Genomic DNA, 20,501 nt, shown 5'->3' with positions numbered 1-20,501 from the left:
CTGACCATAGAACCAGGTCCCGTTTGAAGTTCCAGTCGTGTCAGACAACTGAATATGCTGGAGATTGTTTCTGGATGAGAGCAGAGGATTTTTCTTGAAAAGATTTGTAACATCTTTAGTTGATTGGAACTTCTTAATTATTGCCCTGATGGTGGAAATGGGGATTTTCAATGCTTTATCTTTTTTCTTACAGCCACTTTCTATTTTTTGAAGCTCAACAATCTTTTGCTGCACACCAGAACTACATTCTTTGGTTTTTCTCTTTGTGATGAATGATTAAGGGGATTTGGCCTTTGTGTTTACACATATTTGTACTCCTGTGGAACAGGAAGTCATGGCTGGACAATTTCATGCTCCTAGTCACCCTGGTGTGCTAAAAAATGTAACTTTGAATGGGAATATACTTCAGAGATATTTTACTCATAAGAATTTCTAGGGGTGCCAATAATTGTGGCCAACATGTATTGGAGAAAAACATTTACTTCATAATGTGTGGTTTTACTTCGATGAAAGTTTAGAATTTTGAGTAGAGTTTTTTTTTTTTTAATAAAGATCAGAAGGATAAACAATGCAGATTTATTTTCATAGCCACCTTTGCTCATATTTACCAAGGGTGCCAATATTAGTGGAGGGCACTATATATATATATATATATATATATATATATAATGTATATTCAGACCACTTAGTTATTGTTATCAGGAGATGAAGAGAATTAAAATTTAAAATAAATAAATAATAATGAAAAAAAAATATTTAAAATAAATTTTAAAAAATTCTGAAACAAATCACCTACCCTGCCTTAACTACTATGTACTAACATTTAAATTCATCATTTGATACAATGCGCTTATTGCGTACATACGTTTTTCATTGTACTTACATTTTTTAAAAAATGCATGTAAGTACAGCTGTAATTAATTTCTGTAATTACATCTATAATTAAACTGTTGACACTTCCCTTACACTTTAACCCACCCACCCACACCACCAAACCTGTCCCTAACCTTACCCGTATCCCACCTTAATAGCAGCAAAAGTGTTTTGCAATACAATATGAACACTATAAGCACATTGTACACATTTTTGATGTAAGTACATAGTGGTTAAGGACACCTAATACAAAGTGTGACCGTTTTTGTATTTATAAACTTGTCCCTCAAATCTGATTGGTTGAATGGAATGTTGTTCCAGGATCAACAAAGATGTTGATCCAGGAACATGTTGTACTTGGTGAAATCAGGTTCTGCGTCATAGCCTACCGCTCTTGTGCTTTGACAGGGATGTGGTACACGAGCAGGACAGACCATCTCTTGTCTAATGTCTTCATGTCTTCACCCAATGTTCCAAAGCAGCTGACACTTGTTGTAAAAGGTTTGAAGAGAAAATTTTATCTTCCGCAGGTGCAAGACATTTAGGCTACATTATTTGATGTTGCATTGCCAGAGAAAGTGAAAATTACCAGCGTGTGTGAAATGCCCTACACAAATAAACTTGATGTGCCTTACCAAGTCTAACAAGCACAAACTTACAGAATTTGACGTGCAAGTAAAAAGGTATCTGTCCTACAGCATTGTTCTACTTTACTACGAATATAGTAATTAAAGTGAAGAAATGTTTATAATCCCCTGTGAAAGATTTAGTGAAGATTTGGGAAAAGAAACAAAAAGATTCCATGCCCAGTGGAATAACTAATGGAATATTGTTAAATTTGTGGAAAATCGAGTGGCCAATGGCCTAAATTTATGGGCTCATGAGTTTATGCAATAATGGTATTAAAAACACTTGAAGATGTAACTTGTGCAAAATGTGACCATTTGTGAGGAATCGTTGTACCAGCAGTTTACTCAGAAATTCATTTTAGCATGGGGCATGTAGACTTTATTTACAGTTTGTGTGAAATGTTTGAAATAAACTTATATATATATATATATATTATTTTCTATTGCAAAGTACTTTTAAATATTACTTAAAAATCATAACTCATTTGTGAGAAGTAGCGTTCATTTTCCTGTCATTTTGTTTAATGTCCTTTTTTTGTCACTTTGACTGGTTCCCATTGCCAGTATTTTGTAAGGACAAACTGATTGACAGTTTGTTTGTTACATAAGGTTAATCTAATCCCACATGTACCGGATCTAACACAAATATCGCACCTTTGCTGTACGTTTCGCTGTTTATCTCGACACCCTCCTAAAGCATCTATGTTAAGGTGTTAATATCAGCATCCAGACTAACATCTTATGAATGCAAACCAAACGTACCATGTGAAACCGCTCCAGATCTCTGCAGCCCGTGCTCACGGATTAGCACTTCAAAAAGGGCAAAGCGGCCTCCAACTCTGACACGCCGTCAATAAACATTCTTTAATGTCGCGCCTCTGGCTGTTGCTGTTGACTCCGCAGATAACCTCAGCATCATTTAACGCAGCTTATTTCTGCAGAATGTGACATCCAGCACCTTTTAATCCCATTATATCATTATTGTATGTCAGAAACCTAATATACTCACATGGTGACACATACAGGATGTGTACAGGTTTCCTGTGCCAACAAGAATTAATGTCACTTTGCATGAGATATTTATGGCTAATTGCATAATGATTCTTCAAGGGCTCTGGCATTCATACATGTCTATTATCAGAAAATTCCTCACTGCAATGAAGTAAAATCCTTTCCTTAGTCAGTATTTTCGTCTTATTTTCCAGTAAAGATATCTAAGCATCCAAGATCAATTTACTCAAGGCTCAAAAAAGTTAAGAGTTCAGAGAATGTCATGAAATATGAAAAATGCTAAAACGATGCATCTTATGCTGGATGCATCTGTTTAAGAACTAAAAACATTTTACATGGAATGCTAAAATGATGTAATGATGTATGCGGGTCATTGACGAATAAGGTTTTTAAAAGTGTAAAAAAACATAATGGAGATATAATTAATTTTAAAGTTTTATTAAGTGTAAACAATGAGATTGTGGTTTGTATAATCAGTTAACACTACTTTTGTCATTTTTTACAAGATGGACAAAATTTGTCACCAAAAAAGTCGGTTTAACCAAAATTTTGGTTTTACCGAATGACACTTTTGGTTATACCGAATGACAATATTTTCAAACAATGCTAACAGGCTAATATCTAGCTAGCTAGCTGTTTAGCTTGCTATCTAGCTGGCAAAAGGACAATCAAACATTTTATATTTAGTACAAGTTTTTAAAATATTACAACATTTTCCATGTTTTATAACGGTTGTACCGAATGACCTGATGTTTCGGGACACGCGTATGAGCAAGTGAAAACATGAATTTTTCAAATAGTTAAGAGAGAGTTAGTTACTTTGCTTCACGACATGTCTGAATGATGTCACATCCTGTCACATGACCGCATGACTTGATCCAAAATGGTCCCTTTATATTGGTTACTCTGAATGACATCAATGAAATTAATTTTTCCGGACATTCTTTCTCATAACAAAGCAACGACTTCTACACATAATTTTAATACCATTTTGCACTATGTTGATATATGATGTTATAAAATCTATATATAAAATATATACTTTTATTTCATTTTAAGATATTTTAATCACAAATGAAATGGCTGTATTGGCCTTTGGATGATTAAACCGAATGACCTTTTGACACTTCAAAATCTTTAAAATACCTTTATATGTTGCAAAATATTTTTTGGATTCAATAAAAGAGATCTAGTTGTACTACCTTACATACTTTGGATGTCATATCTTTGTTTTTTATTATTATTAAGGCCTTTGGACAGAAAAATTACCTGTCACGTCATTAACCTATGCAAGAATGTAAAAAAGATGTTAAAACTTTAGAGAATATGTCTTTAAATTGAATTGAGAATTATACTGAAGCTCTTACATGCTAACATGAGTCACGTCAAGGCCGTTAACTCTTTCCCCACCATTGACAGAATTTTGCCCACTTTTTTTTGATAAAAAAGAATGCATGAAGCAACAAAAAATTATGGGGGCCATGAATGTTTATTTTTGTTTTGTTTTTGTTTTGTTTTGTGTGTGTGTGTGTGTGTGTGTGTGTGTGTGTGTGTGTGTGTGTGTGTGTGTGTGTGTGTGTGTGTGTGAAAATTATCAAAAATGCTGGCAGTGGCTGGTAACTTTAGAATTAGAATATGGCCGACAAACTGTGTTGCAGATATCTGCCATCAGATCTTCTCCTGCAGTCAGAACCCTGCACTGATAAGCATCAATCTGTTCGCTTTCTGGAGTGCGGTGCACTTCATTAATAAAATCAATCTGCACACGTCTGAAGCTCTGGGCTCTGATCTGATGATGTACTAGAAGGCAAGATTTTATCGACGATTCTATAATGTCTCGGCACAAGCTAATTTCTCTTGCACAAAAGGCAGTATGAGTAGAATGTAGATAAATAATAGAATACACCTTGGATGAGTGAAGCCCATCTGGGGCCATTTTTCTTTGACCTAGAATGTACCCTTCATATAAAGCAGAATGTACAAGTATATTAAACTCTAAATAGGAATCTTTTAAAGGAATCTGTTCATTTTTGATAGAGTTTGCTAGGTTTAGGTACACAGGTAAGTGGTTCTTTTCTATGAAAAACTTGCGCCATGGTATGGGGTTACTACCGTAGAGTGATCTTATAAGGCAGTTTTGTTGTATTTATGTATTGGGTTACAAATAAGATGGATAATTAGAATTAGGAGGTTGTTGAAATCGATAACCCAGTTATGTTTTATGGTCCATCTGGGGAAAAAATCAAACAGTCTAATTGCTTAGTAAAGAAACAGCACAGTCTTCTAAAAAAGCCACACAATTTGTAGAAGCAATCATGTCTTTAGCACAAACACTGAAAAGTCTGTGAAACATACTATTATTCAAGCAATATCGCATAAGCAAGAGTGTTCAATACAGCAGCTCAGGTTGATATTGAGTAACTAACAGTTTTGACATAATATCACCAGTTAATTTGTATATTTTGCTACACTGTGGATTGTGCATCTTTGAGATAACAACAGTAGCTATGTTTCCTTCCTGAATAATTCAGCATTTTTTGAACAAATCGATTGAATGAATGATTCAATGACTCACTAAAGGCAGCCAGTTTTGTCACTAAACTATTCTGGTTTTTGTTTTTTGTTTTTACGAAACAGTGAAATGCTTCTCGCTGTGTCTGAATATGTCTACTTTTATACTATATAGTATGTGAAAAAAATATATTATGTACGAATTCAAAGTATTCATAAAACAGTAGGTGAAAAGTACCCAGATGACCTGCTACTTCCGGAGAGATTCTGAAGTGCGCATTTGATGGACACTTTAATATCCCAAGTGAACGATGCAACTGACGCCATAGGTCACATGACAATGACAACATGGCGGCTGTAGTATGTCAGAATTTCATTCATGCTACACACATTTAAATTATATATAACACTTTTTTAACAGTTACAAAGTAAGTTTCAAACCAAATGTAGTGCCTACTATAGTGTATGTGATTTCGGACGCAGCGTTTGTTTTGTTCCTGAGTGAATGAAGTGTTTTGAACGAATCGGTTGAGTGAATCAATGGCATGCTATTAATTTTAAGTGGATCGTTGGAATGAATGAATCACTAACTCTCTTAAAGACGTTCGCTTGTTGCCACCTACTGGTGCAACGATGTAACTTGCAGAAGAGGCATTGAAAAGATTGCAAAGTGCAATTTTGCAATTAGGACATATGCTTTCTTTGAATGTGCGAGACTTGCAATTCAGTAGCCGGTAGGTATAATTAAATACCTAGAAGAGAAGTGCAGTAAACTGTAAAACTGTTTAATAATAATGAAATAATCACAATAAAATAATGTTATAACAAATACTAGTTTGCATTATACTGTAGCATAATAGAATGTTAGATGAATGGACCTGGAAACCTCACACATTTACAAAAAAGTTACAAATAGCCACGCCCTCTTTTACATTAAAAATAAGATCAATAATTAGAAATAGGTGGTTGTTGAAATTGGTTACCCAGTTATAAGTAATAGTAATAGCGGTGCTTGCCTTAACAAGCACTTGCTAGCTAATAAATAGTAGAAATATTGTGAATGTCTAGAGAGTTGAAGACCAGCAACCATTTAATAAGGCATGTTATGAGTGAAACAGACAACCAGTGACAATGGACTAGACATTTATAAGCAATTTCCACAGATAAATCTTGGCATAATGCCTGCAAATAAGTCCAATTTATAAACCTCTCACTATGAGAAGTATTCCAGGTTGAGAAGAGATTCCAGCGATCCCATTCAGCCAGTTTAAAAACAAATCCGTCCTTCTGGTTGGTACAGAAAGTACCAGCACAGCTTAGTGGAGGATTAGACTTGCACCTGGTCCCCAATGAATTATCTAGCAGTGTTGAAACTGAAAAAGTGAACTGTGCAGCAAGCCAGAATGAGATTTCCATGCAAATTGTTGGCCTCATCTTTCCCCCCTTTATAATAATCCCAACCCAATCCATCACACAGTTCAAAATGTGCCTAAATCTTCATTCTCTTGTTGTGTGCTTGTGGTGTTGCATATGCTAAACTGATTTTCTGTGCATGATTCCAGGTGATCGACATTAAGGAGAAGCTAAAGGAGTCGAAGAAATTCTGGTCGTCGCTGCCAGACAGCATCTGTGCAGAGGACAATGTGACTGACCCAGATGAGGAGCAGTGCTGGAACAGCCACACAAAGGGAAGGTACGGCGGTCACCTTCAGATACATGTTCCCCTGGGTCGCAATGCAGATTGTTGTGTTTCAATGACACCTTCGATGGTAATTGTTTTAGCAATATTAGGTCATAGGCAAATACAAAACACCCTGTTGGCTCAGTACACAAGGCTGGTGTGTGTCCACCTAACCCAAAAACATTACATACAACTGCTGTAATTGTGTAATGTCGACTGGTGGTATGAAAATAAAAATAATTATTAACATATGATTCTTAAAAACATGATACTTTGTTTAAATAAGAACCTGAGAAAGTGAGAATGCCCAAATATGTGTACATACACAAACAATTAAAAAACATCACAGTGTGAAAACAGCCTTTAACACATAATAATTTATGATTGAGAGACCTCTGGTTTTTATGAAAGCTTGTTTCCACCACTGAATAAAAAATGAAAAAAGGTAGTTGCGACTTTTTTTTCTCACAATTCTGACTTTTTTTTCTTGCAATTGCGAGTTTACAACTTTTACAACTCGCAATTCAGATTTTTTTTTCTCAGAATTGGACTTCTTAACTCACAATCGCGAGTTTATATCTCACAATTCTGACTTTTTTCTCGCAATTCTGATTTTTTTAATATATCGAACAATTTTTACATTTTTCTCGCAATTCTGATTTTTTTCTCACAATTACGAATTTATATCTCGCAATTCTGACTTCTTTTCTCAGAATTACAATTCCAAGTTTATATCTCACAATTGCGAGTTTATATCTAATAATTAATATTAATATTATATCATAATTCTGACTTTTTTCTCACAATTCTGACTTTTTTTCTTGCAATGGTGAGTTTATATCTCACAATTGTGAGTTTATATCTCATAATTCTGACTTTTTTTCTCGCAATGGCGAGTTTATATCTCACAATTCTGATTACAAAACAATGGCACTGACATATTTTAAGATATGCCAATGCAAGTTGCTTTCAGTTAAAACAGTTCAAACATGCATAGCTTAAGCCTTGTCTGTGAAACCGGGGGAATATCTCGCAATTCTGAGAAAAAAAAGTCAGAATCGTGAGATAAAATTCTGACTTTTTTTCTCACAATTGTCACAATTATCTTTTAAATTGTTTTATTCCCTGGAGAAAACAAGCTTCCATAGTTTTACAGTAGCTTATTCCTTCAGTTCATTTCTGCTCATGGGCATCTAATAGAACACTCCATGATGTCTGTCACTCCGTCTGCCCGCCTTTGACAATAAGCCAGACGGCTTGGCAGAAAACCCATTCACTTTACAGCCCTCCACAAGTGAGAATATCAGCAGATGGTGCAATATAAGATGCGTTTCATTTTCTTTCCAAGCGGCCTCATCATGTAAATGACCCGTATTGGGTGAAGAGGGGTTTTTTTTAGAGTACCTAAAAGACAAATTAACGTAAATGATAAGACTTGGTGGAGCTGAAATGCATGTGATGTTTTTTTTTTTCTTTCCAATATTTGTCAGATCTGGTCTCCACGGAGTACAACAGTCTCATTATTGGCTAATTACTGCTTTAAAACCACACGGTTTGCATTTGAATAGGAGCAAATTTGCGATGGCGCAACCCGGGAGCATTCAACAAGTTTCATTTATTTTTCCACAAAGCACCACCTGAAATATTAATTAGGCACAAACAATTACCTCTTGCTAAAGCGCTTATTAGGAGATTAGATCTCAATAGAGTTCGTTGCATGCATAATGCTGCAACATGTGTTCATACTGACAGATAAAGAGGCAGAAATTCAGAAAAGGGAAAAATGATATATGCAATTAATTCAGTGTGAATCACAGACTCTACAAACTTCATTATGTAGATCATTTCAGTCTTCTCCAGTTCTGCCTCAGAGTAAAAGGTAATAATTGTAAAAAAAAAAAAAAAAAAAAAAAAAAAAGATAATTGTGACTATACATTTTTTTAATTTAAACTTCATTAGGGTTATTATTATAACTGAAACTAGAATTAAAACCATAATAAAACATATTTGTTACTTGAAATAAAATATATGTAACTGAAAGAAAATAAAAATATAAAAAACTAGCTAGTTTCCCATTTTTATTTAGTTTAACGTGATGTACTACTACTAAAATTACTAAAACTATAATAAAAAATTAATAAATCACAAAACTGCTAAAACTTTAACTGAAATTAAAATGAAATCTGAAAATATAAACAATGTAATTCAAAATATTAAAAAAAACTGTAGTATCTCAATGATTCTAAAAAAAACTTTTTAATTTTATTTTAAGCAAAAACTAGATGCATAGAGTTTGGTTTTTGTTGAGCATTCATTACATTTAAAAACTTTTATTTGAATAAATTCATTACATTTAAAGTTTGAAAATGTTTGAACCATTAATAATCAAATTTACATTGACATCATTACAATATTTGCATACTACATTGTGGATGGTCTTCCATTTATTTTCATGTTGTATTTTGATGTCTTTCTTGTAATTATTGAACAAAATATAGTCCATTATTATTCTTTTTAGTCTTTTATTTCTAAAAAATAACGCATTAACTCGTACGCAACTGACAGGAAACAGGACATGAGTGTTTCGCCATTGACTTTTTAAAACATTAACACTATTTATTAACTGATTTGCAAGCACAGCATTCCCTGCAAGAAATACAGATCTAGTTGTAATGTTTAGCACCTTTACAACCAAGGTGATTTTCACACTATAGGTGAAAGTGCAGATTGCAGCCTCGCATTATTCCTGTTATACAACACAGGGCGACGCAAAAACGCTGACTTCTTGATGCACATGGTGCAACTGAATATTGCAAATGAAGTCATTCTGCACACGATGTAGAGCTGCAGGGCATGTTAATGTGAATGTGAGAGGTGCTGATCCTGCTAAAGGGACTCCTGATGGGGTCATGGTTGAGTCAACAAACAACGCCTGCTCATGTGACCACCTGCAAACGCGGTGAAGTCATTTGTGTTTGAGGTTTTATCATAATAGGGTGGAGAAAATGAATTTCAAAAGACGTGTTTGGATAAATTATGAGTTTTTAATCAAATATAGATTATACCAAATCATAGATTCCAAAAAATGAATCATTTATGTTTCTTGAACCCCAACTGTGAAAACATTTTAATAAAATATACCCACCTAAAAAATCCTCCAAATGTTTGTTTGTTACTTTCCAGATATTTTCCTGAAGTTGTAAAAGACGGCCTTACGAACCAGCTTAATAACCCAGAGGTGGAAGTGGACATCACAAGACCAGACACCTTCATCAGACAGCAGATCATGACCCTGCGAGTGATGACCAACAAGTTACGAAACGCCTACAATGGCAAAGACGTCTACTTCCAAGACTCGAGTAAGTCGCTTACACAAGTAAATCTCTGTTTCTGTCAGTAGAGAGCATTAGTTTATGGATAAGCAGAGGGACGGCTGTATGTGCAACTACTGTACAGCTGACTGTTTTTGATATTCTGGTGTTCAAGAAATATACGAGGGATTTTGTTGTCCATCCTAATCCAGGAATATGCACATCTTCAGGTAAAATACCATCTATGTTTGCTGGGTTTTGAGTTGATCTGGAGTAACCTACACTCACTGACCACTTTATTAGGTTTACCTTGCTAGTATTAGCTTGGATCCTCTTTTGCCTCCAGATCTGCCTTGATTCTTTGTGGCATAGATTCAATGAGATTCAACAAGAATGTTTCATTCCTCAGAGATTTTGTTCCACATTGACCTGATAGCATCACATAGTTGCTGCAGATTTGTCAGCTGCAGATCCATGATGCAAATCTCCCGTTCCACCACATCCCAAAGCTGGTCTGTTGGATTGAGATCTGGTGACTGTGGAGGCCATTTGAGTATAGTGAACTCATTGCCATGTTGAAGAAACCAGTTTAAGATGATTTGGGCTTTGTGACATGGTGCGTTATTCTGCTGGAAGTAACCATCAGAAAATGGATACACTGTGGTCATAAAGGTATGGATATGGTCAGCATCAATTGGCCCAAAGTGTGTCAAGAAAATATCCCCCACACCATTACACCACTAGCAGCAGCCTGAACCATTGATACAAGGCAGGATGGATCCATGCTTTCATGTTGTTTACGCCGAATTTTGACCCTACCATCTAAAAGTCGCAGTAGAAATCCAGACTCATCAGACCAGGAAATATTTTTCCGATCTTCTATAGTCCAATTTTGGTGAGCCTGTGTGAATTGTAGCCTCAGTTTTTCTGTTCTTAGATGACAGGAGTGGCACCGGCGTGTCTTCTGCTGCTGTAGCTCATCTGCTTCAAGGTTGTACGTGTTTTGCGTTCAGAGATGCTCTTCTGCAGACCTCGGTTGTAACGAGTGCTTATTTGAGTTACTGTTGCCTTTCTGTCAGCTCAAACCAGTCTGGCCATTCTCCTCTGACCTCTGGCATCAACAAGGCATTTTTGCACACAGAACTGCCGCTCACTGGACATGTTCTCTTTTTCGGACCATTCTCTGTAAACCCTAGAGATGGTTGTGTGTGAAAATCCCAGTAGATCAGTAGTTTCTGAAATACTCAAACCAGCCCATCTGGCACCACCAACCATGCCAAATTCAACGCCGTTCAAAGCCACAAAATCACCTTTCTTCCCCATTTTGATGCTAAGTTTAAACTTTAGCAGACCATCTTGACCATGTCTACATGCTGAAATGCAGTAAGTTGCTGGCATGTGATTGGCTGATTAGATATTTGTGTTAACGAGCAGTTGAACACTTTTACCTAATAAACTGGCCAGTGAGTGTATATATAGGGAATTCTAGAACTGACCCTTTTATCCAAAGTGATTTGCATTGCATTCAAGGTATATCGAACCCAGTACCTTTGCGTTGCTAGTTACAGAAACACAAAATGCAAAGATGTGAGTCATTTGTGTTTGATAAGGCTTTACTTGGATCTAGCAGCCACACAGAACACCCTAGCAACCACTTAGAACACCTTAGCAATGCCTTGGCATTGTGATGGTGTGTTTTGCACAAGCAATTATCACTCTCAAAATGCAAAATTCTATTTTTTTAAATAGTTTAATAAGTCAGCAATGTATAACTTCTAGGTTATATTAGATTGTGTAAGTTGGAAAAGAGTTTGTGTTTTCTTTTTGGCACAATATTGTGATATACAAACAACTCAAAGGTGAAAAAGTCACCAAGTTGAGCTCTTCGAGTGCACCACTCTTTTCTCAAGGAGAAACATTAGTATTTAAGACATGCAGCATATATTCTGTTATTGACACTTATTTTGGTTTCGACCTACTTAAGATCTGACTTTCTTAAAGGAAAAATGCATAGATGAAAATAGATTCAATTGCACAGATAAAAATAAGCTCAAACTGGCATGCACATTTACACCCTTCTTAGATGCAAAACTCTCCAGCATGTGTTATTCCCTGTAAGGAGGCCAGCCCATCCCTCACATGGCCACCGGCTCCATTAATCATACGACGGCGTCAGAAAGCGTCACACGCTGTCTAGACCCTCTGTCAGCGTCAGTGAAATGAAATCCCTCGTCTGTCAGAAACAGAGAGCCGGGCGGCACTGACACCAACAGGAAGCTGAATTATGATAATGGAGTGTCAGGTCACATACTGTATGATGCTGGTCCAGAAATATGCCCGTCCTCAGGTGCCATTTATGCTTGCAGGGGTTTGAGTTGATCTGGAGTAACTCTAAACCTAGGCTATATAAGAGCCCACTAATAATTGTTCAAGAAATTAATTCAGAAATCTATGAAATAATAATTCAATAAATACAAAATATAATTAATTTTAGCAATTGATCATGTATAAATAATACAAAAAATAAAATTCAATTATTAAGCCCTCTAAAACACGTTAAGTATTATAAATATAATTTAAAATATGGTATTAACATAATATAAAAATACAAAAAATAATGTAATATATAATATGTATAGTAATGGGACTTTTGAAATATATAAAAAAATAAAATAAAAAGCAGAAATATAAAGGAATATTCAAAATAGAGTAGCAATACATTAAAAATACAAAGAAATGATAAACAAATGAAAATGCAATCATTAAGACCTTTATAAACAAACCATAAGCATAATGTAAGTATAATACATACCGACTTTTTAAAAATAAAAAGCAATATTTTATCTCACTAACCCCAAGTGCCAACATCGGGAAAAAGAAGTGAAACATTTCCTAGTGTATATTAGATATTTACGTAAGCTGCAATCAGTAGTTATGACACTGAAGTTGACTAACTTTCCTTATATTTTTATTTGCCAATTTTTAACTCTTTCCCCACCAGTTTTTTTTTTTTTTTTTTTAAGTTGCCAGCCACCGCCAGGGTTTTTGAGAGTTTTCACAAAAATTGTTATACATTTGCTATATTGCATGTTCAGATATTCATACACCAAAAGAAAGAACAGAGCCTCTGCTTAAAAAAAGAAAAAAAAGAAAAGGTTTTATTCTAGATTCATGCATTCTTGTAAATCAAAACTCGAATGGGTAATTTTCATAAAAAAGCAACATTTTGAACAAAAAGCTGAGAAAATGGTGTTACGTGCGTAAGCAATGCTTTTATCACTTGTTTCTGCTCTTTTTGGGGGGTCTGTGTTTTGATACGGAGATTCTCTACTCTTTCAGAAGATGCGTAATAGCGCCCCCTACCGTATATAACAGTGAAAACACAGAAAGCCAAAAATTCCAAGTGGTACTCACTGCATCAAATGATACATCAAATTATGTCCAGCTCCTCCTCTCTGTAGGTCCAGTGGGGTGGGAATAGTCCAGCTCCACCTCTCTAAACGTCTAATGGAGTTGTGGGGAGGGTTAGGGTAGGTTTAGGGTAGGGTTGGATATTCTAGCTCCACCCATTAGGCCCAAATTACATTCGCTTCTCCTCGCTGGAGGTCTAGCAGGGAGGAGCTAGACGTAAGCTCCACCCATTTGCTCTGCAGTGAGCAGCTTCTCAAAATTTCCATCAGTGGCGGGGAAAGAGTTAACTGTACTGAACCTGCATTGTTCTGATCATTTTAGATGCAGTTTTCTGGCACATGTTATTCCTGCGCATTTCTTCTGACATTTCCTCGTGTTTCTTTGCATCAGGTGATGAGGAGAGCGGCTCAGGTAGCGGAAGCGGCTTCACGACAGAACCTGAAGTGGTCCACACAGAGCCCCCGATGTTGGAAGCAGACAAAAGCGACCCGCAACCAACGGCAGGCACGGCCCAATGGCAAAAGCCTTCGTTGCAGTTACTAGTCACCGTTATGGCCCTCACATCGCTGCTGCTGCGGAGGAGATAATGGCAGTAGGGGGCACGCAGCCACACGGACATTTAAGACAGACGCAGCGTCGCTCACGCTGTTAGCCTTTCCGTAACTGGACTGGACGTTTTCCAAAAAAAAAAATATAAAGAAAAAAGCCCATGAAAAAAAGGAGAGCAAGCTAGCTAGCTAAACGTAAGGAGAGCAAGTGAGTGTGTGAAAGGAAGAGCGAGCGCAAATCTTTGCATCCTGCTTTTTCCAAAGAATGCTTGGTGCAATCAGAAACAGCTTCTCTTTTGGCCAACTGCTCTCATTTCTAAATGAAGTTACTTTTCGGATGAAAAAAGTGGTTGCCGTGAAAATGGGAGCCCTTTCCACATAGCTCTTTCGGAAAAGAATGGGAAAATATAAAAATATATTTTTGTTTTCCTTTTATACTGCATAAAATGAGACAACAAAATACGCTCTGGTGTTTTCTCGCCCCTCCCGAATTCATTGTACGATTAAAAAAAAAAAGCAAAAAAAAAAAAAAAAAAAAAAAACAGGCATTATAAAGAAAAAAGTAACAACAAAAAATCTATATGAATCAATTTGTTTATGTACCACTGTGAGAATGCATGGGGAGGTCATGAGTAAATGTTTTTAACTGTGATTTTCACACAATTTTAATGCTTTTTCTCTTTTTTTCTTTTGTTGAAGTGATTTTTTTAGTGTTATTTGCTAAGGTGGCGATTTGAGGTCATTTTATAAGACAGCTTTAGGTGAGCGTTAAAAGAGTCTGGTCGAGTTTCCCGAGGGCTGCTCCTGCTTAATTCAAAATAAATGATCCATATCTTAATATATAAAGGTTTAGTTATAAAATGTTTTCTTACAGAGAAAGATTTATTTATATTTCTAATATAATTATATATTTTGGCTTTACCAGTTAGCAACTTTTATTCAAAAGCGCATATCTAACAAAATAGCTCTCGCAAAGATGTTTTTTGCCCTTTTCAATGCAAACACATTCATTTATTTTACAAATAATTCCTTTTCAATCTGGATTCAGATGTACCCAACAGACTTGCCTGATGAGTCTGAAATTTTAACTGAATGAAACAATTTCCTTTGCCCCGTATGTAATTCTGATTTGGGAAAGTTTCTAATCGAAAAGTCTTCGGAAACACCGAAAGCCAGTGTTAAACGCGATCTGAGTCATGTTCCTTACGCTCATTTATATACTTGTCATTTTAATCAATTATGTATGCACAACCCTCATTTACTTAACAGCTTTTTTCATTTTTCTGTCTTTATATGTAGCTCACCATATCAGCGTTTCACATTTTATGTATAGACAATTACAAAATGAATTTGTTGTGAATCAGTGGGCCTCATTCATGAAACTAAAGCAGGTTAATTTTGCAGGTAATTATTTTAAAACAGTGTTTCCCAACCAGGCTGCCGTGTAAAAAAAAAAAAAATATATATATATATGTAAATCACAAGAAAGGTTGGTCCAAGGGTACATTTACACGACAACGATATGGTTAAAACGGAGAAGTTTTTCCTTTTCTGCGTACAGACGACACCATTGTCAAAACCACCCCCCATTCATACGAATCCGTGAAAATGACTAAAAATGCTGTATTCTGCTGGCAGGCCATTAGATGGCGATGAAACACTATAGACTGAACATGTAATGCGCATGTGCATGACATCATCGTTTTCACAGATTTGCGTTTTTGTTGTTTAGACCGAGATCGTTTTCAAAAACTTGCAGTTTGAAACCCGTTTTTAAAAGTTTGCGTTTTCAGGCCACCAAAACGCCATTGTTGTGTAAATGAACGGCCAAAGCGCATAAAAGGTTTTCTGTTTTTAGTTGAAAACAGCCCCTAAATTTCACCGTGGGATGTGCATAATTTTCATTCCTGTGCTCACATCCAAAATACGCACAAATAAAGCAACGTCTCAAACAGTTCGCGAGTGCCAGATTGATTTATTTTTCATGATTTGTTGCACTTAAATGGTCAAATACACACAAAAATATTGTCACAATGTCTGTTTTGCTGATTATTCACATAAACACAATTGGTTATGTCCTGAGTGAACATAAACAGTTAAGAAAGAAAAGGCATGTGCAACAGTATATTGGATCTGTACGTCAGCAGCCTAATATACCTGCTGCTGTCTGTGTTTTTAATGTTAATCAAACAACAAAAGACAGAGAAAATCACTCACTGCTCTTGACTGAATCACTTTTGTAACTTCTGTATTTAGTTTTTTATTAATTTCTAGTATTTCCTACCTGAATAGCCCTACTGCAGTTAAACCTACCTGAAAAACTTAAAGCAATTCATTTAATTTGTATCTTTATTCTATTGTATTTATTTCTGCTATCATTAGTAATTTTTTTATTTGTTCTTATTTTATTACTGACTGTTTACTTAAATTTAGTTAAGTTTGAAATCAATCTTGTGCAATTGCAACAAAATTAGCACATTGTAAAAACATTGAGTGAGCAAACATTTAGGTGAGATATGGTAATTGAGCACTGTTTATATATGAATAAAAGCCTAAATTAAAATCTGTCAACATATAAAGTGATCTCTTCAGAAGAAATTATTGATTGCCTAGACTTTCAATGGATAGACATAAAATTAATAATGATAATATATTTTATATATATATATATATATATATATTTTTTTTTTTTTTTTTTTTTTTTTTTTTTTTTTTAAATCTATATGACAGTATATACGGTGGTTCTTCCCCTGGTGACGAATATCGATACTTTTCAAGGTATCGTATCGAGGTTAGAAATTCCAGTATCGTGACAACACTAGTGTAGGGTGCCACAAATTTTCAAAAATTTCCAAAGGGTGCCGTGACTGAAAAAAGGCAGGGAAACACTGTTCTAAAATATATAAAATATCTCAAATGTTTATTGCAACATGCAAAAATTTTCTTTGTTTTATGTAAAAGTTCATTTTTGTTTTATTTAAATAATTTGTAAGCATTCTTATGAAATTTGCTGCATTGAATTGAATTAAACTGCATTAGTTTTTTTAGTTATTAATGACTTACACTGAAATCTGTTTCACGAATGAGGCCCAATGAGTCGCTTTGAATGTTACAAGGGCACTTTCTTGATTTCACTTGTATCTATAGTTATGAATGTTTCTAATCCAGTGCAATTCAAATCCAAATGTACACAGTGAACAAACTGACAGAATTGCCAGTTTAATGGCTCAGACCTCCCGTTATGAATGCTGGCATGTGTTAATGTATCGTTTAATGACAGCCTCTCCAAACAGCTCATGATTTATGGAAGGACGCCATGCATTCATCCAGAGCCGTAAAGCTATGCGTTACAGTATGTTCAAAGCCGCCTGCTAAAACACTCTTTTCATCATTGAAATGCAAAGACGCTAAAAGATCCCTCTAATGTCCTCTTCTCAGAGATGCGTGAAGGTGGAATTGAAGCATCAGTGAGGACGGGTGGCGTGTAGAATATAGACACACAAACAGCTTTGAAAATGAAATGTGGAAGAGAGAGAGACAGTCCAGTGATGCTCTAGTGCATCTGGTTTTGAAAGCAGGACAGGTAGCAGAAGACAATGTGCTTTTTGCTCATGCCTGGGTACTTTTGTCTTCCCAGAAAGGCTCAAAAAGCACCTCGGTGGGTTTTGGAAATAAGAAATTCAGTGAGCCAAGAGAGAGGGTGCACTGTGGAAAGGTCGAACACGCTGCTGTGTCACAAAGTCAACATGAAGTCAGATCTTGAATCCTGTTCACTTTTTCAAACATGTTCCTACACTCTTAAAAATAAAGGTTTCAGAAGGGGGGATTTGTTGTGATGCCATAGAAGAACCATTTTGGGTTCCCCAAAGAACTTTTCAGTGAACAGTTCTTAAAAGAACCTTTTTTTTTTTCTTAGTGTGAAGAACATTTGAATAATCTAAAGAACCCTTTTCCACTTGTGCAATGGAAAGGTTCTATGGATGTTAAAGGCTCTTCATGGAACCATCAATGCCAATATAGAACCTTTATTTTTAAGAGTGTAGATGAAAAATACATTTTTTTTTTTTTTTCATTGAATATGAACATTGCGGAAATTAAATATGTCATTTTATCTCGACTTTAAGTGTAAGATGGGAATTAAAAAGAATGCAAAGGAAATGCAGGTCCATATATGAACCCATATATGTATTGTAACCAAAGTTATAAAACATTATAGTACTTATCTATTCATTGTTACATTGATGCATTAAAACAGATGACAAACAACCAATTTCAGATGTAACAAGGAATCTGCAAATATTGTAATGCATTTTAACTTTGGTTACAATTATTTATGAAAAGATATAATATGAATACCTTTATAATGCATTACACATAAATGCTTTAAAGTGCCCCTATTATGCTATTTTAAAGGTTCCTAATTTTCTCTCAGAGACTGAAAACAGTTTGTTTGAAGATTCAGTCTCTCTAAACCCCTCTTTTCCACAAACCTACTCTGCTCAGACGGCCCAGTCTGTTTGTGATTGGTCTACTCTGATCTGATTGGTCAGATGGCCCAGCCTGTTTTGATTGGACGGCCACTGCGTCGGAAACAAAACATCCATTAGCATATTTGAACTTCAGCTCCGGATCTTCATACACAGTGATTTGAATATTAACGATGGTGACAGTTTTTCCGTAACAATTGTAGCGCTGGATTCGCAGCGCTGAAAACAGCGTCTTCACAACATGTAGACAACATAAACCAAACTCTTCCAGTTTCAGCTATAACTACAGTGTTTGAGGGCAGGGCAAAGCAGATGTTGTATGCGGGCAGCCAATGGAGACCATAGACTGGCATTATGCAAATTTGTTACATTGTTATGTAGGTATGTGACAAGAAGTGAGGCTGGAATTGCTGATGAATTCGATAGTTCAGAAACTATTCTTTCTTTCAGGCAACAATAACTTTGTGTTGTGTACTTTGATCTTTAAAACTTTGCAGACATTTACCTTCACAAACAGCTATATTAAATGGAAGCTTGTTTCCATCATGAAATAAAAAAGGTAATTGTGACTTTTTATCTCACACTTTTTTTTTACTTTTTTTTTTTTTTTTCAGAATTGCAAGATATAAACTCACAATTGCGAGCTATAAAATCAGAATTGCAAGATATAAACTTGCAATTGCAAGGAAAAAAAATGACAGAATTGCAACTTTATATCTCACAATTCTGGCTTTATAACATACAATTCCAACTTTATAACTCGCAATTGTGAGTTTAAATCTCGTAATTCTGAGAAAAACAAGTCAGAATTGTGAGATAAAAAGTCGCAATTATCTTTTTAATTTATTTTATTTTTTTATTTTTTTTTAATATTCGAAAAAGCATAATGGGGCACTTTAAGTAAAGTGTTACCAGTATATATCATGCCAACTTTATTTCAAGGAAGACTAAAGTGAAGAATCCTCAAAATTGGTTGAGGGTCCCAAAAGAGCTGGTCGCAATATTGATCACAAACGGGCACGTTAGCGGAAAAACTGCGACGTTTTAGCTCTGTTTTCTCTTCCATTGCCCTCCATTCTTGCGCGCTCCTGTCAGAATCTGAAGACGGTGTTGTTGAAACAAGCATGTCATGTAAAACTTTTCCTAATAGCTTGCGTGTTTCTACTTGTGGTCTGAATGTATTTGGCTTTCCTCTTTTGTGTGGAGATGATATTGATTCAAACGGAATCAGCTATTTTAATGGTCTTGGAGGATGCGAAGACTAATTTGTCGAATGTTTTTTTTTCTTTCTTTCTTTTTTTTTTTTTAAATGTGTTTGATGAATTGAAGGATACAAACCAGATCCAAGCACTCAGAGTGAACCTGTTTCTATAGTTCTTTATTTTTAGTTTCTTTCCACATTGCACTTTGAAATTGAGTTCCACATTTAGATCTTTATATGACAAAAACAAGACAAGAAAAAAAAAGAAAAACGTTTACATGTAAACAAGTACAAGCCATGTCAAATACATGTTTGAGAAGATTGTGGTCTGAAAATGAACGTCGTTCCTACTGAAGCACGCTGCTTTGAGCTACTATAGGTGAAGTTTTAATGCGACGTTTATGTCGTGCAAGCAGACATGCCTTACAGTTTGTTTGTTTTGTTTTTTTTAAGAAAAGTACTAAATGGATTGCATATTTGGATTTTGTTACTCTCTCTTATATACAGACAAGTGATGAAGGGGTGCAAATAAACATTTTATATGAAAAAAACATTGGCTGTCATTTCGAGTTCTTTCATCACATGCATTTACTTTATCATCAATTAGATATTTTAATATACAATTCATGCAACCTTGAAGTTAAAAATAGATCAATTATTTAAACACGCATCATTACTCAAGCATTCACTCTGCGGATCAAACCAGATTTTGATGAAAACGCTGATGCGATCAAATTTAGTGTGACGGAAGGAAAATCAATCAAGGCTTTAAGGAATAATTACATGGATAAAAAGTGTTTATGGTTTAATTGGCAATCTGAATGAAAATGCATGATG

General features: G+C 35.3%; 1 protein-coding gene across 2 annotated transcripts in view; it reads left to right on the top strand.

Moving 5' to 3' along the window:
* Positions 1 to 20,217, top strand: part of gpc6a (glypican 6a) — a 249,648-nt gene extending 229,431 nt beyond the window's left edge. For both annotated transcript variants that reach the window (XM_051897701.1, XM_051897711.1), the window contains 3 exons: positions 6,587 to 6,717; positions 9,890 to 10,065; positions 13,819 to 20,217. In XM_051897701.1, coding sequence (XP_051753661.1) covers positions 6,587 to 6,717; positions 9,890 to 10,065; positions 13,819 to 14,015 — 504 coding nt within the window. In that variant the 3' untranslated portion in view covers positions 14,016 to 20,217. The remainder of the gene's footprint in view (positions 1 to 6,586; positions 6,718 to 9,889; positions 10,066 to 13,818) is intronic.
* The last annotated feature ends 284 nt before the right edge of the window (positions 20,218 to 20,501 follow it).

This window comes from Ctenopharyngodon idella, chromosome 1 (assembly GCF_019924925.1).
Source record: "Ctenopharyngodon idella isolate HZGC_01 chromosome 1, HZGC01, whole genome shotgun sequence".
NCBI classification, from domain to species: Eukaryota; Metazoa; Chordata; class Actinopteri; order Cypriniformes; family Xenocyprididae; genus Ctenopharyngodon; species Ctenopharyngodon idella.
Note: the sequence above shows the minus strand (reverse complement) of the source record. Positions and strands in the feature narration are given on the sequence as shown.